Raw genomic sequence first — 15,040 nt, forward strand, 5'->3', positions numbered from 1 at the left:
AGGGAAATCAAGACAACAGCTATTACATGCTGCAAACAAGGTAGCTAGGTGTAAAAACGTTTCAGATATCTACAGCTCCGAGTTTCACCCAAAACAGGATGCAAAACGAAACTCAACTAGCCGATACTGACGTTTGCGTTATCAAACCAGAAGAATAAAGTGTTACTTGTAGTTTCCAGGTAAGATTCCTCTTCCTCGAAAGCCGAGAGGTCAAAGATTACTTTGTTAACTGTACAAAGGTGAACAGTGTATGTGGGAATATCCTTAGTGCAGGGTGGGAAATGTGTATGCTTAAACATCCTGGAGTACCGGAAACTGTTGTATTTTAACAGCTCACCAAGGAATACTGTTAAAAGAATCTTCCTCCTCAGTCAATGCCAGTTTATTACTGCGTCCCTGGGACCTGTATATAGATTAGTCAAGGATTGATTAGGCCCCTTACATAGATCTCTGAATCACACTGAGATATCCATTATATAATACATGTATTTACCAAAAATATACTTTTTTAATAATAATAATTTTAAAAATCGCTAGAAATCGACTATGGTTCTTCAGCTAATTAAAAAACAAAAAAACCAACCAAAAAAACCCCAAACCAAAACACACAAAACAAAAAACCCAATCCAAAACACAGCAAACCCGCCCCCCCCCAAAAAAAAAATCACCACCAAAACAACTCACATCCACAAAAAAAAAACCAAAAAAACCAAAAACAAACAAACAAACAAACAAAAACCCCGAAGTAAGACATTGTGGCAAAGTCTCATTAGTTGCCGATAGTTGCTAAAGAGCCTTTATGAAAAGGAATGCGACCAAGGAAAGAGTCAGAACAAAAACAAAGAGCTGTTCAGGAAGAATTTTCTCATGAATGCATGAAATTCAGTATAATGAGCAGCGATGACAAATATAAAACATTGACAAGTTCCCATTACATGCAAGAGATGAAAACACAAATGTGTCTACAGACAGTGACAAAGAACATTTTGTCACAGGCTGCTTTTGGATCTGAATGTCCACAAAATGACTGCATAAGGGACTGCACAATTTACACCACTGATGGCAAAATTGACCTACTAATAGGATAAAAGGAATCTGCTTTCACATCTCCAAATAACACCAACACGCAAAACCTTCAACAAATAACTACATCTCTAACTGCATCAGTTTCCTATCGTGACCAGCACAACCAACAGGCCTGTTACTTGAGTAATTTGTTTGTGCCCAGATGAGAGGAAGATGCAAACAGAAGAGGGAAAATGCAGAGATCTGGTGAGTAACACATATAACAGTGTGAGAACACTAAATAACTGCAGCATGGGTAAGTGACACCTAAATAAAATGTGCCTTAGTGTTTTAAGCTACTTCATGTACCACGGGGCAATATGAAAATCTACAGTGCATTAGACACAAATGGTGGTAAGAACAACAGAATCTCATCAGAATCAACATCAGTAGAGAAGGTGGTGGTGTAAATGTAAACGGCAGCTCGCTGTTAAGTAGCATGTTGAGCTCTAGAACAACTTCAGAAAAGGTATTTTAAACTAGCAATTTATATTTAGCAATAAGAAGTTAATTTTTTTTCCCCATATAATAAATAAAAATAAAGATTAATTAATTAACTTACCTTTCCACAAGGAGAAACTACTGGTAGTTTAAGGGATATTTTTGGAACAAAAGTCAGCTGAAGGTTAAGTCAAAATAAAAATATATATTAGTAGTATTCTTTTCATTAAGTTATCAGTAATATTGTATAATGCTATGTAATTAAGATCTTATGACCTACCCAGGAAAGCAATTCATCAATTGTTTTCAAATTAAGATTGTATGGGTTTTTTTTTGCAGATATGCTACTGCTGAAACAACTCATGATAAACTTGCATTCTACAAATGGTCCAAGTAGGCCCCCAAATATCTATCAATCTGCTATGGCTAAGCAATAAAGCATGGAAATCAAACAAGCTGTTCCTCAAGTAGAGCAGCTTAAGCAAAGCTACACTAAGAAAAATGCCAGGTCAGATCCAGAATTCCTGCTGAAGCTGAGGTTCAGGCAGAAGCTGCTATGATGAAGAGGAACATCAATTCATCAGGGCGCAAGAATGTAAGATTCCCTCTGGAAAAGTTTAGCAGACTAAATATGAGTCTTAGGAGTAAAGGTGATGTGGAAGAGCACAATGGGAGCCCTCTCTGAAGCACAAAGGTGCAGATTGTAGTGGAAGAGTATCAAAAGCTGAAAGAAGTAAGGAAAACAGAAAAAGAGCAAGCTGACCACCAAAAATGGCATTGTAAGAGCTATGGCCCCTAGAACTGGAAATTGTTCTGAGAACATTTCTTTACCAGTTTTGCTTTGTGATTGAAAGCTTTTCTCTTAGAAGACAGTTTCCTAGAGGAAACAGCTGTAATTTGTTGTATCCAGCTCTTGAAACTTTTATAACCATTTTCCTGTTAGACAATATAAAGTCAGTGATAAATAAAAAGCTCCTGCAAGGCAAGGGAATGAGGGAGATAAGAGAGAAAAGATGATTTCTGCCTGGTTATTTTTCAAATGCCTGTTGGGAATGTGCAGGTCTTTTTCAAGGGCTGAGAATAGGAATCTTGAAGACACTGCCAATTGAGAGGAAAGAAGCTGATTTCACATTCTGAGATGCACTGGAAGAGAGTGACCACAAGCAGGCATTAGCATGCATACCAGCTATCTGGATAAATTTGGGGAAACACTGAAGTTGACAATCAGAAGGTAAGATTCTTTAGAGTAACCAAAACTGGGAAGATGCACTGTCAATCAGGTTGTTCTACGCTATGCTTCACTCACATCACTACATGTGAAACATGTAGTTTCACAATCATTTTCCACTGAATTAATGCTTACTAGGTGTGCTTGATGCATGAATAAATCACTAGTGTGTCATACACCCCAACCAATACCTCTAAACTGTAGAAGCTCAGAGCTATCAAAGGGCTATCAGGAGTGAAGAAGGAAATTATACATGCAGGAGAGCAATAGTTTTAAATAATATCCATGCCTTGTAACTCCTTTCATATTATTTAGATTGTAGATAAATTCAAGTTACTGCTTAGCACCTAACTTCACTGCTCCAATTCTGATTCCGCATCCTCAGGTTTTACAAAAGGCCGTCTAAGAATCTTTCAGAGAAACAACACATGGAATGTAACTTTTGATGTATTAGGTACTTATTTTTTTTCCTATATTTATGTTGCCTTATACAGTTGCCTCAGAGTAAAGATTTAGGGTCTGTAAAATTAAAACTTGCACGCCGTTACATTTTTATCCTGTACCAAGAAAATGAAGTTTTTTGGTTGAAAAGAAGTGAAATCTTCAGAGTGGGGACATTACACCCTTGCATGGCTGAGCAAACACCAACCTTCAGTATTGTGAATGCAATCTAAATTCACTCGTGCAGGCCAACAGCCATACATTCCTGAATTCTTACTTCATCTTGTCTGTATTTACATAGGACATTGGCTCAAAGACAGCCAGGGTTTAAACTCAAAAATACTCAAAAATAGTGCTGCCCACTGTCTCATGCAACTCCATTTAGTAATGGCAAGAGAGCATTAGGTAGAACAAGCGTGATGACCGTAGCAAACTACATTAAGACATGTAACTCAAGTTTTTATTCTCCCTCTGCTAAAACCCCTCTGATTTATGATATCTGCTTTAATCTGCTTACATTCTACATAACATACCAGCTGCCCCTTAAAATCTTGAACTAGAAAATACTGTGATAAAACCTACTGATTATGTATCTTAAGCCAATTTTCTAATCACTTTGGTTGGCTACTTGTGGTATGACCTCTATATGATGTATGTCAAAACAATTTGATGATCTTTAAGATCTCTTCCAACATTGACCATTTTATGACTCTATGGTACTTCTTAATAATCCCTCTGATTTTGGCTGAATATTACTTCAGGCTGATTGTACTCCATGATTAATAAAAAAGGAAATTCAAAGAGACAGAAGCAGTACTTGATAGACTCAAACTAAACAAAGATTTAGAATGAGTTGCAAAACTCTCATTGTAGATTATTGCATTCAAAATTACTCATGCTACCATATTAAATAGAGCCAAGTCTCTGCCTTTTTGATCTTTATCCAGTTCTAATGTTTATAAACACACATGCACACACAAATGAGGGAAACATCTCAGCTATAATTAATCTGTATGCACAGATAGTGCAAGGGAAGTGCACAAGAAATTGTACGCAACAGAATACAGTGAAACTAAATGATTCCTTGGTCTGGAATAACCCTTTTTATCTCTAGCAGACTGAATTAGCCCGTATTCATCACAGGATAGCTGTAAGGGAACAGGCAGCAAAAGCCTGTGACTGGACTCTGCACCCAATAACCACACTGAGAGGCTGCTAGAATGCTGTATGTCGGTGAACAGAACTGCTGCTGCCATCACAACCTCCAAAGTCAGAAAGCACAGACCTTTTACCACTCCGTCCATATCTCCAGTGGAGAGGGCATCTCTGGACCCCAACCTGTTAGGAAGATAGAGATGGGGAGCACAGTACAAGAGATGTTTTTTATGACAAGACAATTCCTCTACCCAAACTACCTCGAAGAACCAAGAACTGGCCAGCAGCTTGGTGTGCTCCCAGCACATACTTGACATGCCAAGCTAAACCACATAAGCCTTCTGGTTAAACACAGCAGGTCAAAATTAGCAGGCAGCCTACACTACCAGGTACAGAGGCTGAGACAACCTCAAGGCAGGAAGATCAGTGTATAGGTATGAAAGAAACTGCCCAGGCCACTACAGTAAATGACTTTTATTTTTTAAAAAATGAAATAACCGTGAACATATTAACAGGCCTGCAAGTGGCACTACAGTACAGCTGGAGATAAGGTCAATACATTTCCCCATGTACCCAGACAATGAAATCCATTGCATCAATGCTGACATTAGTAATTCTGAATACAGTTCTATCAAGCAGGAACATTTTACTTAAAATAGTTCTGGACAAAGTTGACACCAAAAGTTAACTTTTCCTTCACTTTGGAAAGGATAGATGTTTTATAGATGTTTTCAGGTAGCACTGGTATTGGGTGAATATTGCCTGCAGTCACCAGCGCAGGGAGAGATGTACAACATCTCCACGTGAGAACAGAGTTTATACTCCTTTTTTACTTCTCATACTGAGGAAGCAGAGTGGCATAGAGAGAGCGGGGAAGATAGGTGAGGTAATATGGGCAAGGGAGGTGGGATGTCAATTTCTATTCAATTTTCCTTTGGCTGTTTTTGTGCTATTTTAGACTGCTTTCTAAAAATCACTTCTTGATTTTATTGAAAGGAAGACTAAATGTAATACACCTTTCCTTGAAAATCCAGGAACAATTGTGGTACTTCAAAAATACTAAAAATATCTACTTTCATGAAATATTAACTGTTTCACTACAAACCTATTTTTTCACTAAATACACAATTCTCTTATTTCTGGAGTCTCCCAGGGGAAAAAAAAGTGGGTTCTCCCTTTAGTTCTGCAACTCTACAGTGTATAGAGAAACGGCTAGAAGAAGGGGAGTGCAGAGAATAGTTTTATCCTTTTCCTTGGCCTGTATCTCACACGGGAAGTTTGTTTGAATTTCTGCAGTTGGGCTACTGTTGGTCACGTTTTTTCAGCAGTTATCAACCAAGTCTGCAGTAGGACAACCCACCTCCAGCACGTTCTGTCTAACTTTGTGGAGATTAACTAGGCATGAGGGAAAAAAATATCCACACTCTTTATAACATTTCTAATCGTAATATGCAGGAACACCAAGTGGTTTCCATGTTCTTTCAATTTGCAAAAGGCCACAGGAAAGGGATATGGCACCTTTTAGAATCTGGAATTCTGTGACCTTTCATTAGACCTTCAGTGTTGAGGCAGCGTAGAAAACAGTGGCTGAAGAGTGTGTGTAATACTGACCACACCAGCTCCCAGTGAGAAGCCTCTGCTCCTGCAGAAGCAGTTGTGTGCAGTCCCTGTATATACCGTGAGCAAAAGGCCTACTTGACAGGGCATTTGGAATTAGCAATTCCTACGATCTAGCTAGTTTGGATTCATGAGCTTTCAGTGTGCCAACAGCATCTTTCACTGCATGGTAGATAATGTTCTTCACCTGCAACAGGAAAAAAAAAAAATCAACTTCTACAGACTAACAAGGAGAGCCTTACATAGCTATGCAATCAACTTTGACAGCTAAATTTGTAATAATTGGCAAGTATACACAAAATATATACTCTTTTTGCTTCAGGATACCAATAGCACAAAATTTAACTGTCACAGATGACAAGTATTTTAGACACTGCACTGATTTATTATCTTGTTTTCTGGTCACCCAGTGACATGTATTTATTTGTGTTATTTTAAAGTAATTCCTTCTCTTGTGAAAGCTAGGAAGAAGTACACGATGAAGTTATATATATGAGTTTATTTTGAAAAAGTCCTTGTAATCCAAGTCACTTAGAGATTCACATGAATCAAATCTAAAAGATGTAACAAAATCATATGGTTTAATCCTGTGAAAATTAAGATGAATCATCCTGTTGTCTTTGCATGGAGGCTAGAAATTCTTCAAATTTGTGAATCATGCAGAGAGACAGGCACAAGGTAAGAAATCCACTAGTACTCACTGCTATCTTTTTCACAGTTGCTTATCTGAAAATCAACTTTCTGTCTCGTTTCTGATTTTTTCTGATCAAAGTTTATTTTAATTCTGTTTCCAGGTGTTGAATAGAATAGTTTCACCTCCTAAGTGAGCGGCTCAATTGCACTTGCTTAACTGCCAAGCACCATGATCTTTTCCTGATGTGCATGTGACCTCATTTTTTTGGTATCATTTATGTGGCTGTTATTATCTCTGTGTATTTTAATATATAAAAATACAGACAGAGGTTTATATAAAAATATATATTAAAAATAACTAATAATAATAATAATAATAATAAAAAAAAATCTGAGACAAATACAACCAGTATTCCTTTTTAAGGGAATACTGAGTTGCACTTTGTGGGTTTTTGTTTCTTGGTTCTTTTTTTTTTTTTTTAATAATTAGCATTTTTCATTTACAGCCTCTTAATTTACAGAAACACTTCTGCATTTGTGTCATTACAGCTGAAGAGGTACAGTGTTAGATGCCAGAATGAGAGCTGATCCTACTTCTGCTTTCCTTTATAATCCCATGGAAATCCACATAGAAATTTATAGCAAACTTCCACTGAAATGGTGTGAGAGAATTAACATGGTAGATTCTGACATCCTTGGGTGACATCCTGGAGAGTGACTATATACTCTGTACTTACTTTGATGAGGACAGACATTCTGCAGATTTCCACCCTCCTTCCTTTTACAAACATATGTTTACTGTTACACAAAAAATGCTGACAACAAAATTTGCAAACGGATACTACTGCTTCAGAAGTGTTAGACAAAATCCAACAACATCTCCTATGGTCTTCTGTCTGTAGAACTTACTGTCTTATATCCAGTGTACTTGTGTACCTGTTATGTTCTGTGCATAATTACTTGAAGCAGTCATGCTTCCTCAAACCAAAACACATTTAATTTTAAGACTAACGTATGTTGGATAAGACCTTTAAGATCATTGAATCCAACCACAAACCTAGCACTGCCAAGTCTACCACTAAACTATATCCCTGACTTAAATAAGCCAGCCTTCACTTTCAGAGGAGTTTTCCTTTAGGCAATAAAGAAACAAACGTAAGTGTAGTTGGTCAAATAAACATCTCTCTTTTCAAAACAAAATACTGCTCTTTCCTTTTTAAGAGTGTTTTTTTCTTCTCGTTTGCTCTACTCTGCTGTCATTAGGATTCAGCCATTCAAAAATTTATTAATACCAATGCATGCATTAGTCTAGTGGAGGAAAGTTCTCTGGAAATGCAGAAGTCTATTACTAATTTCTGTTTACATAATACTGTAGACAGAAATACTTAAAAATTAAGTCATGTACCTATCAAATGAGAACCTCCAGATTTGTGGGAAGTTGTTACTCTTTCCTTAGACATACATTTCTAGTACTGAACTAAGCTGGCAAAACACAGGATGTATTTTGTATTTACTGACATAAAATGGTTACCTGCAGTTTATCCTCATGGTTTGTATGAGTATTAGACAGATGCCTGAACTCCTGTGTCAGACGGAAGCAGTGCTTCACATGTTCAGGAGATACAAAATCTTCTGCCACTTTAATGCAGCTGTACAAATTATGGACCTAAAAACCCATATCAAATGACTGATATATCAAGACAAGGAACCATACAAAGTAAAACAAACAAACCCTCAAAACCCAAAGGAAACAACAAGAAAATCCACCAAAAACCAAAACCCCCAGTACCCCTCCATGTTTTAGGCTCTGCCACATTTACTCATCAGAACCAGAAGTTGACAGAATTGCATCTAGTAGAAAAACCAGAACAAAATACATGATATCTAACAGGCTTCCTATTCTCCCATATACATGAGTGTTCGCTAAAGCAAGTTCTTGGAACTTTTGAATTTGGTTTCCTTGGTGGAAGTTTCACTACACGGAAATGTTTTCCCTCCATTCACCCCAGCTTTTTTTCCCCCCCTGTAATTTCATCACAGTTATGTACACACACACCATTCAGATATTTTCATAACTTTTAGTAATGTAAGGGCTGCATATGTAGAAAAAAGAAATCTTCAGTGTGCAATATTAATTACCATTTATTTTAAAGCTGCAACTCTCTTGTGCCCCAAAGTAAATTCTGTTTGTCAATATGGCCTAGAGTTGGTATAGTTACCTGATGGGGAGCACCTGCAGGAATGAACACAGCATCGCCAAGGAACTGCACTATTGCCCAGCCTTGCACACCATACTCATCATAGAGTCTCTTACGTAAGGTCTGGTCCAAGTACCAACTTTGGTCGTGAATGGGGTCATGATCTGGAGGATTTTCTTGGCCTTGTTCTTCTCCAACCTAGGGCCAAGATATGGGGTGAAGGGAAACCATGACACAGCTGGCTCATAAAATAATCTGTACCAAAAACCGTAACAAACTATTTCAAGGCAGAACATTGTTTCCATTACGGTAATTTAGGTCTTAAATAGCAATATGCATTAATATGAAGATTCCAGACCAGGCTGAAAACTTGCGAGCATAATAACTATCAATGCCCTCAAAGACAGAAGTGCAATACCTATGCACTTGGTGTTGATAGCAATTTGTAACATTCAGCTGCTATAAGCAAGCTAGTCAAGGAACCCTGTAAGCTCAAGCTCTCTTTGTGTAACCAGCATACCTTTCGGAGAAGTTCCCGTATCTTTTCAGCATCCTTGGCAGCGTAGATGTGCCACAATGCTCCAGGTTTCTCTCTTCCTTCATGGATTCGCTGCTTTGTTACATCATCAGCATCTCCCTCATCAATTGTTTTCAGAACCTCTGAAAGGGGAATCCATGTAAAAGCAATATGAGTGCAAAGCTGCTCGTTTTTGACATAGATAAGAGGAGGGAGCATTTTGAGCTACTAAATTCAGTCACACTGCAACTGCTGCATCACACAGTGCCCTAAGCTCATCAAGCTTCATTTTTAATAGAATTCAGGGAACCTGTCAATTGACGGACAATCACAAAGCTCAGCCATTTTTTTAAACTGAGCTACAATTATTCAAATACAAGGAGAAGACAGGGTATTAAGTTACTCTTTCTCCTCCTTTCTTCAGGAATGTACTAATTTCTAGCAAAACTCTGCTGCTCCCACATATGGAAACTAATAAAGCATCACCACACTTTTATTTACGTGCTGCGAATGTAGCAAACTACCTTGTATACTTGAATTATATCATAGATATGACAAGCTTAAACAATAAAATACACAGTCTTCTTATACACACAACTGATTTTTAGTGTACAGCAAAGAGCTTTCCTTAAGCATTAATTACCATCATCATGGGTCCCTTCCCCAATGGGAATCCCAACATACACCATGACGTTAACAGCATCGGACACATCCAAGTGCAGGTTTGTTGTACCAACTCGTCTGTCTTCTGCAGTAATTAAGCCTATAACAGAGTGCAAAATAAAACCAAATTCTGTGACTAATCTCTTATAGAAATAGCCTAACTGAAAAATCTGTATGGAAAGCTAACTTTTTACAGCAATGAGAGCAGAAACCGAAGACAAACAGCAACTGAAATAGGTATGTTCATGTCATGTGTAGCATAAGCAAAACCTTCACTTAAGTAAGTAGTATTTTAATTTTACAGGAAACAGAAGTAACAAACCTAGTTTACCCAAGTCATGAGAAAACAAGCATTTTAACACCAAAGCCAGAACTTGTAGTTTACAGTTTTGTCTCTCTGAGGGTCATTTATACAGTCTGTACTACAGAACTTAGATATGATAAGCACAAAGCAAGTCTTCCTTTGCTTGAAGGCATGAGAGAACTGCTTTAAGTGACATCAGCATCCTACTGTGTGCAGCAAGTTAATGGACTGTTAGAAGTATAAGCCTCCAGCTGTTTTTTATTTTCTCGTACCAATCTGTGAAATCCATGACCAGTTGAATTCACAGCAGTTAGTGATCAACTCATCATTTTCGATTCAGATTACAATTCAGTAAGGAAAATCTCCTGCACACTCAAGTGCTTTTACCTTCGTACGTTGAAGGAATTTAAACCTCTCAACTGACTGTAAGTAATGGAGAAAGATTTCAAATGTTTGCTTCTTAATTATTTGACCTTCTTATTAACATGTTCCCTTTTTTTTTAATCTCTTGCACTTCAACAGCAACCTCTCTTTCTACTTCTGCTTAACCATCTCTAGCAAGTAACATGGCAGAGAATTAGAACATAAAAAGAAAATATCTTTGTATCAGCAAACACTAACAGAAGTGTGCCTCTAAGAGTTTTTAGGATCACCATTTTATTTATCTATTTTCTGTTTCAAATACAAGATTCTGAAGTTAAGAACTCAACTTACTGAACAGTACCTATCATAACAGGCCAGAAACAGATCAAAGTGCCCAGAAGGTGGATCATTTTCCTCTTTAACACTTCAGTTGCTCTGAAAAAGATATTAGCTTTTCCTTGAACCCTGTATTGGTATTATGCCTGTTATATGTATTAATAATTGTTTGCAAACTTACTGTATGTACGCCTCTTAGATATACAAGGCAGAAAAGAGCACATCTGACAGAGAGAGGGCGAATGTAAGAATAGATTTGAAGGACTAAATGAAAAAAAAAGTAACAGCAGGCTCTGGGATAAGCACTGAGTTTTGACTAATGCCACAGCCTTGTATTTGCTCTAAGTGTAATTAAGAGTCACAAAACCAGCATCTGCAGAACAATACTCACATACCATATGCATTGTACATTTTGGGACCCAAGTCAGGACGGACAAAGTAGCTTGGCAGCCTAGAAGCCAAATTCAGTCTGCCATCTCTCTTGGTATATTCAGGAAGAGGAAGATTTTCCATCAGGTCCTCAAACCTAGAGAGCGAAGACATAAAAAGGCAGGTTATCCTCCTGTAGCACCTACAGCAGTCCTGTCAGCACTAATACTAAAGGTTACTTACCTCGTAGGCATCATATCTCTGAAGTCCTCCCCTGGAGGCCAGTCCTTTAACTTTAGTACCATTGGCTGACCATCATCTGACCTGAGCCGCTCTGCAAGAAAGAAATTAACATTTCTGCACGTAATATCTTTTTACCACAGCCCACTACCTTTAACAGCTGTAAGGGTTTTTGTACCTCTTACAATGCACAGCAAAAGGGATCCTGGTTTTGTTTTGGGCTTCCAGGAAATATCATAGTATGACCAACAGCAGTTTAACAACGATAGATAGAAGATAGATTGATAGATAGATAGATAGATAATCACCTACAGCAGAAGTTTGACAGCACTTGTACAGATGCTAAATTTTAGAATAGTTTCTATTCAACTTCAAAAACAAGCCTTTCCAAAGCATTCTTCCTTACTCCTTACTCCTTTTTACCAAAGTCCAAAGGAGTTTTATCTTTAATTTCAAGAGAAGTGGTACTTCTATAAAATTAAAAGTTATTGATTCATGTTCTGAAATCAGCCTTAACTTCAGCGTAAAGCAAGAAACTGTGGTACACCACATCCAAAAAAGCTAAAGGGTAGATGGTCACAAAGAAAGACAGCCTTTAGTTTTTTTTAATTCTTCTTTGCTGGAGGCACTCAAATTAGAAGCATGCCAAAACCGAACATTTGTTCTTCAATTTAAGAGTTTAACACGAGTCCTGACTTGAAATAGAAAGGAGGCAGCACAGAAAGATGGAATTACACGTGCAACAGTGGATGTATTCTATGACAGCACTAACCATATGCTGTTTTACCTCAGATCTTAGGGCTACCTTAGATCTCAGGGCTAAGACAGTCTATCTGGAAGCGGTACATGAGTAGCTTAGAACTCACTGTAACATTTAGAGAAAAACAAAGTTCGCTCTTCTACCAGATTTTTCACAACTCTACATGAGGCCACCAATTGAAAAACTAGGTCTATAGCAGTCTTAACACTTTAGCATCCCCACTTCCCCAGAGAGTAAGACCCTTCACTGCTTCCTACCTTACCAAGGATTGTCAGCCAAACTGATCTAGCAGAGCTCTTGACAGCATTGGAAGAGATAGCATATCTAAGAAATTAGGACTTGGAGACCTGTAAATCACATCTGCATTACATATCAACAGGCTACAGAACACAGACTGAGTTTGCAATATAAAAAATATTTTACTGAAATTGAAAGGAAATAAGAACTGCAGATATGCAAACTGAAGTGACTGATTTAAAGATAACTAGCTTTGATTGGCTGCAGATTTTAGAGAGGCAAGTGAACTGAAAAGCTCAAGGACTTGAATTTAAAGAAGTTTCACAATTCCCCATACTCAAGATGTTGAACTCAGCAAGGATCTTTGCTCTAAACAAGAAGCAGCTTGTAGGGAGGCTATTCAGAAGGGAGAGAGGGAAGAACTACCTGGATGAAAACATATAGATCTGACAAATTACATGAAACTGGACAAGCCCTAGAAAATATCTCATCAGCAAAGAAAAGCAGGTGTAAGAAGGATCGAAACAAAAAGTCAGACCTTTCAAAAGTCCACTTTGAGCCCAAAAGTATTAAAAGAAACAGAAAAAGATTAAAATTAATTAAAGTATCATACAGAATAATCTCAATAACACCTCCAAAGGGGCTGTTCTACATCTCTTTAGAAACTTAATGTGAGAGTGGGAACCAGCCACGTATTTCATAAATTTAGAGTTCATGTAATGCAGAGAAGTCAGAGATATTAGGTAATTTGCCAACAGTTTTCATAAGAATTAGCATGTGAAATCTCTGGACTAGTAGCAAATACTCCTCTGTATTAGAGACTGAACATAGCTGAAGAAAATCTAAATATAATGTACTTAAATATAATGTACTTAAAAGGAACTATCAAGAGTGATAAGGTTTGCCAACCTAGGTCACTAATATTTCTCATGTATAGTGAGATAAAGGCTTTGTCTAAAAGAAAACCCAAAGCTGATTTTGCTGAAAGAAGCTTAGCTGCCTGCAGACAAACTACAAGTAACATTTGTCAAAGATAACTTGACCCACACAAATTCATTATTTTCATGAATGACTCCAGCACAAAAGTGAAGAGTTTGTGAACTTTCCCAATTACTGTCAATACACAAAGACCACACCATTATATCCTCCAAGGCCATTTATTCCTGATTAATAACAAAAACAGTATGAAATTTAACAGTACAAAATACAATCCTCTGTACTAACCATTTAAAAAAACAAGTCAAAAGCTGAGAATTTTTTGATTAGAAAATAACTAGGAAGGGAATATTCTTGGTCTGCAAATCTATGATTTCATTGACTATTGAATGAACATTCCATTAAGTCATCCACCAATCACCACCATCACCGTTTCTGCAATATGCACACAGCAATAAATACAGAAAACATTTTATATGCAACTCTAAAATCAGCAAAAATGCAATGAACTTTTACAGCTCTAACATCCGTAAGATCATTAAGATCTAGGTATATACAATCTAAAATGGAGCACTTTGCTTTTCAGAAGCTCTTTAACCTTATGTGCCCAGAAATTTTAGCTGGTTAGTTTCTCCATCCACACTTGACAGAAGATTTTCTCAAAGAACTAGAGCATTAAATAATATGTCATCATGTGAGGCATGCACATACATAGCATTGCTATTCATAATAGATATAAATTTGTATTTGTACTCACAGATCATCTACTACAAAAAAATAATTTGCAACGTCAAATTTACTTGACTGATGTATTCCACCAAACACAAGTTTTAGTATCAAAAGTCTCCATCTGTTTTAGCTGTGCAGGTTCCCTTTAATTTTACAACAAAAACTGAGGTTGAAAGGAGAGCAAAGGTAGACACATTACTTACTGTCTTAGAAATGGTAACTGGGGATTAATTTCACAGGGAAAAGTTAAAACAAAAAAAAAGCACCTTCCCATGAAATGGATCATTTTTTGACACATGAAAGTAACACACACCAACACAATGCAGTACAGACAGCTCTCTTGGACAGTCCTGCCCTAATCTTCACCAATAAAGCATTTTCTAAGGTGTGCTACACATAAGGAGCAATGGCTTCTTTGGATGAGACTGACAGGTATTCGGATTTTTTCTTAATTTATTTTTTAGGAGAACAGGTGGAAAATGAAGAGTTGAAGGTAGGAAGACAGACTGCTCAGGTAAACTAGTCAGCCATAAATATTACTTACTAGATATTATCTCAAAGCCATCCCAGAAGTCACGCACTTTCACGTCTGAAATTATGGCACAGTTCCTGCAGTTCACCAAATCTACATCTTGATCTCCAAATTCCAGGCTGAAAGCTTCTGGTTTCCAAAGCTCTGACTTCAACTTCTTATGGACACCAGATACCAGCACGGGCTGAGAATACAAAGATGAATGCTTACTCCACCATAACCAAATTTCTTACACATGCAGCCAAACTATCTTAAAAGAGCCAAGACTCCTGGCTA

General features: G+C 37.4%; 1 protein-coding gene and 1 long non-coding RNA gene across 6 annotated transcripts in view; one reads left to right on the top strand and one right to left on the bottom strand.

Annotated features, from left to right (window-relative positions):
- Positions 1-92: 92 nt before the first annotated feature.
- Positions 93-7,586, top strand: LOC107210630. 3 transcript variants are annotated; one of them, XR_004499299.1, is made up of 4 exons: positions 93-179; positions 996-1,272; positions 1,846-2,737; positions 7,130-7,586. It is a non-coding gene; the product is annotated as an uncharacterized LOC107210630 (long non-coding RNA). The 3 variants fall into 3 exon arrangements; XR_004499298.1 differs by lacking the exon at positions 7,130-7,586 and adding an exon at positions 6,742-6,836; XR_004499300.1 differs by lacking the exon at positions 7,130-7,586 and adding an exon at positions 3,120-3,524.
- KDM3B (lysine demethylase 3B) overlaps positions 4,790-15,040 on the bottom strand; it is a 48,493-nt gene continuing 38,242 nt past the window's right edge. For 2 of the 3 annotated variants that reach the window (XM_033517593.1, XM_015641620.3), the window contains exons 17-24: positions 14,777-14,948; positions 11,574-11,664; positions 11,357-11,487; positions 9,939-10,058; positions 9,299-9,438; positions 8,800-8,976; positions 8,112-8,246; positions 4,790-6,134 (exon numbers count right to left, since the gene is read on the bottom strand). In XM_033517593.1, coding sequence (XP_033373484.1) covers positions 6,054-6,134; positions 8,112-8,246; positions 8,800-8,976; positions 9,299-9,438; positions 9,939-10,058; positions 11,357-11,487; positions 11,574-11,664; positions 14,777-14,948 — 1,047 coding nt within the window. In that variant the 3' untranslated portion in view covers positions 4,790-6,053. The remainder of the gene's footprint in view (positions 6,135-8,111; positions 8,247-8,799; positions 8,977-9,298; positions 9,439-9,938; positions 10,059-11,356; positions 11,488-11,573; positions 11,665-14,776; positions 14,949-15,040) is intronic. The other variant, XR_004499296.1, reaches the window with a different exon arrangement.

Source organism: Parus major, chromosome 13 (genome assembly GCF_001522545.3).
Source record: "Parus major isolate Abel chromosome 13, Parus_major1.1, whole genome shotgun sequence".
In the NCBI taxonomy this organism is placed as follows: Eukaryota; Metazoa; Chordata; class Aves; order Passeriformes; family Paridae; genus Parus; species Parus major.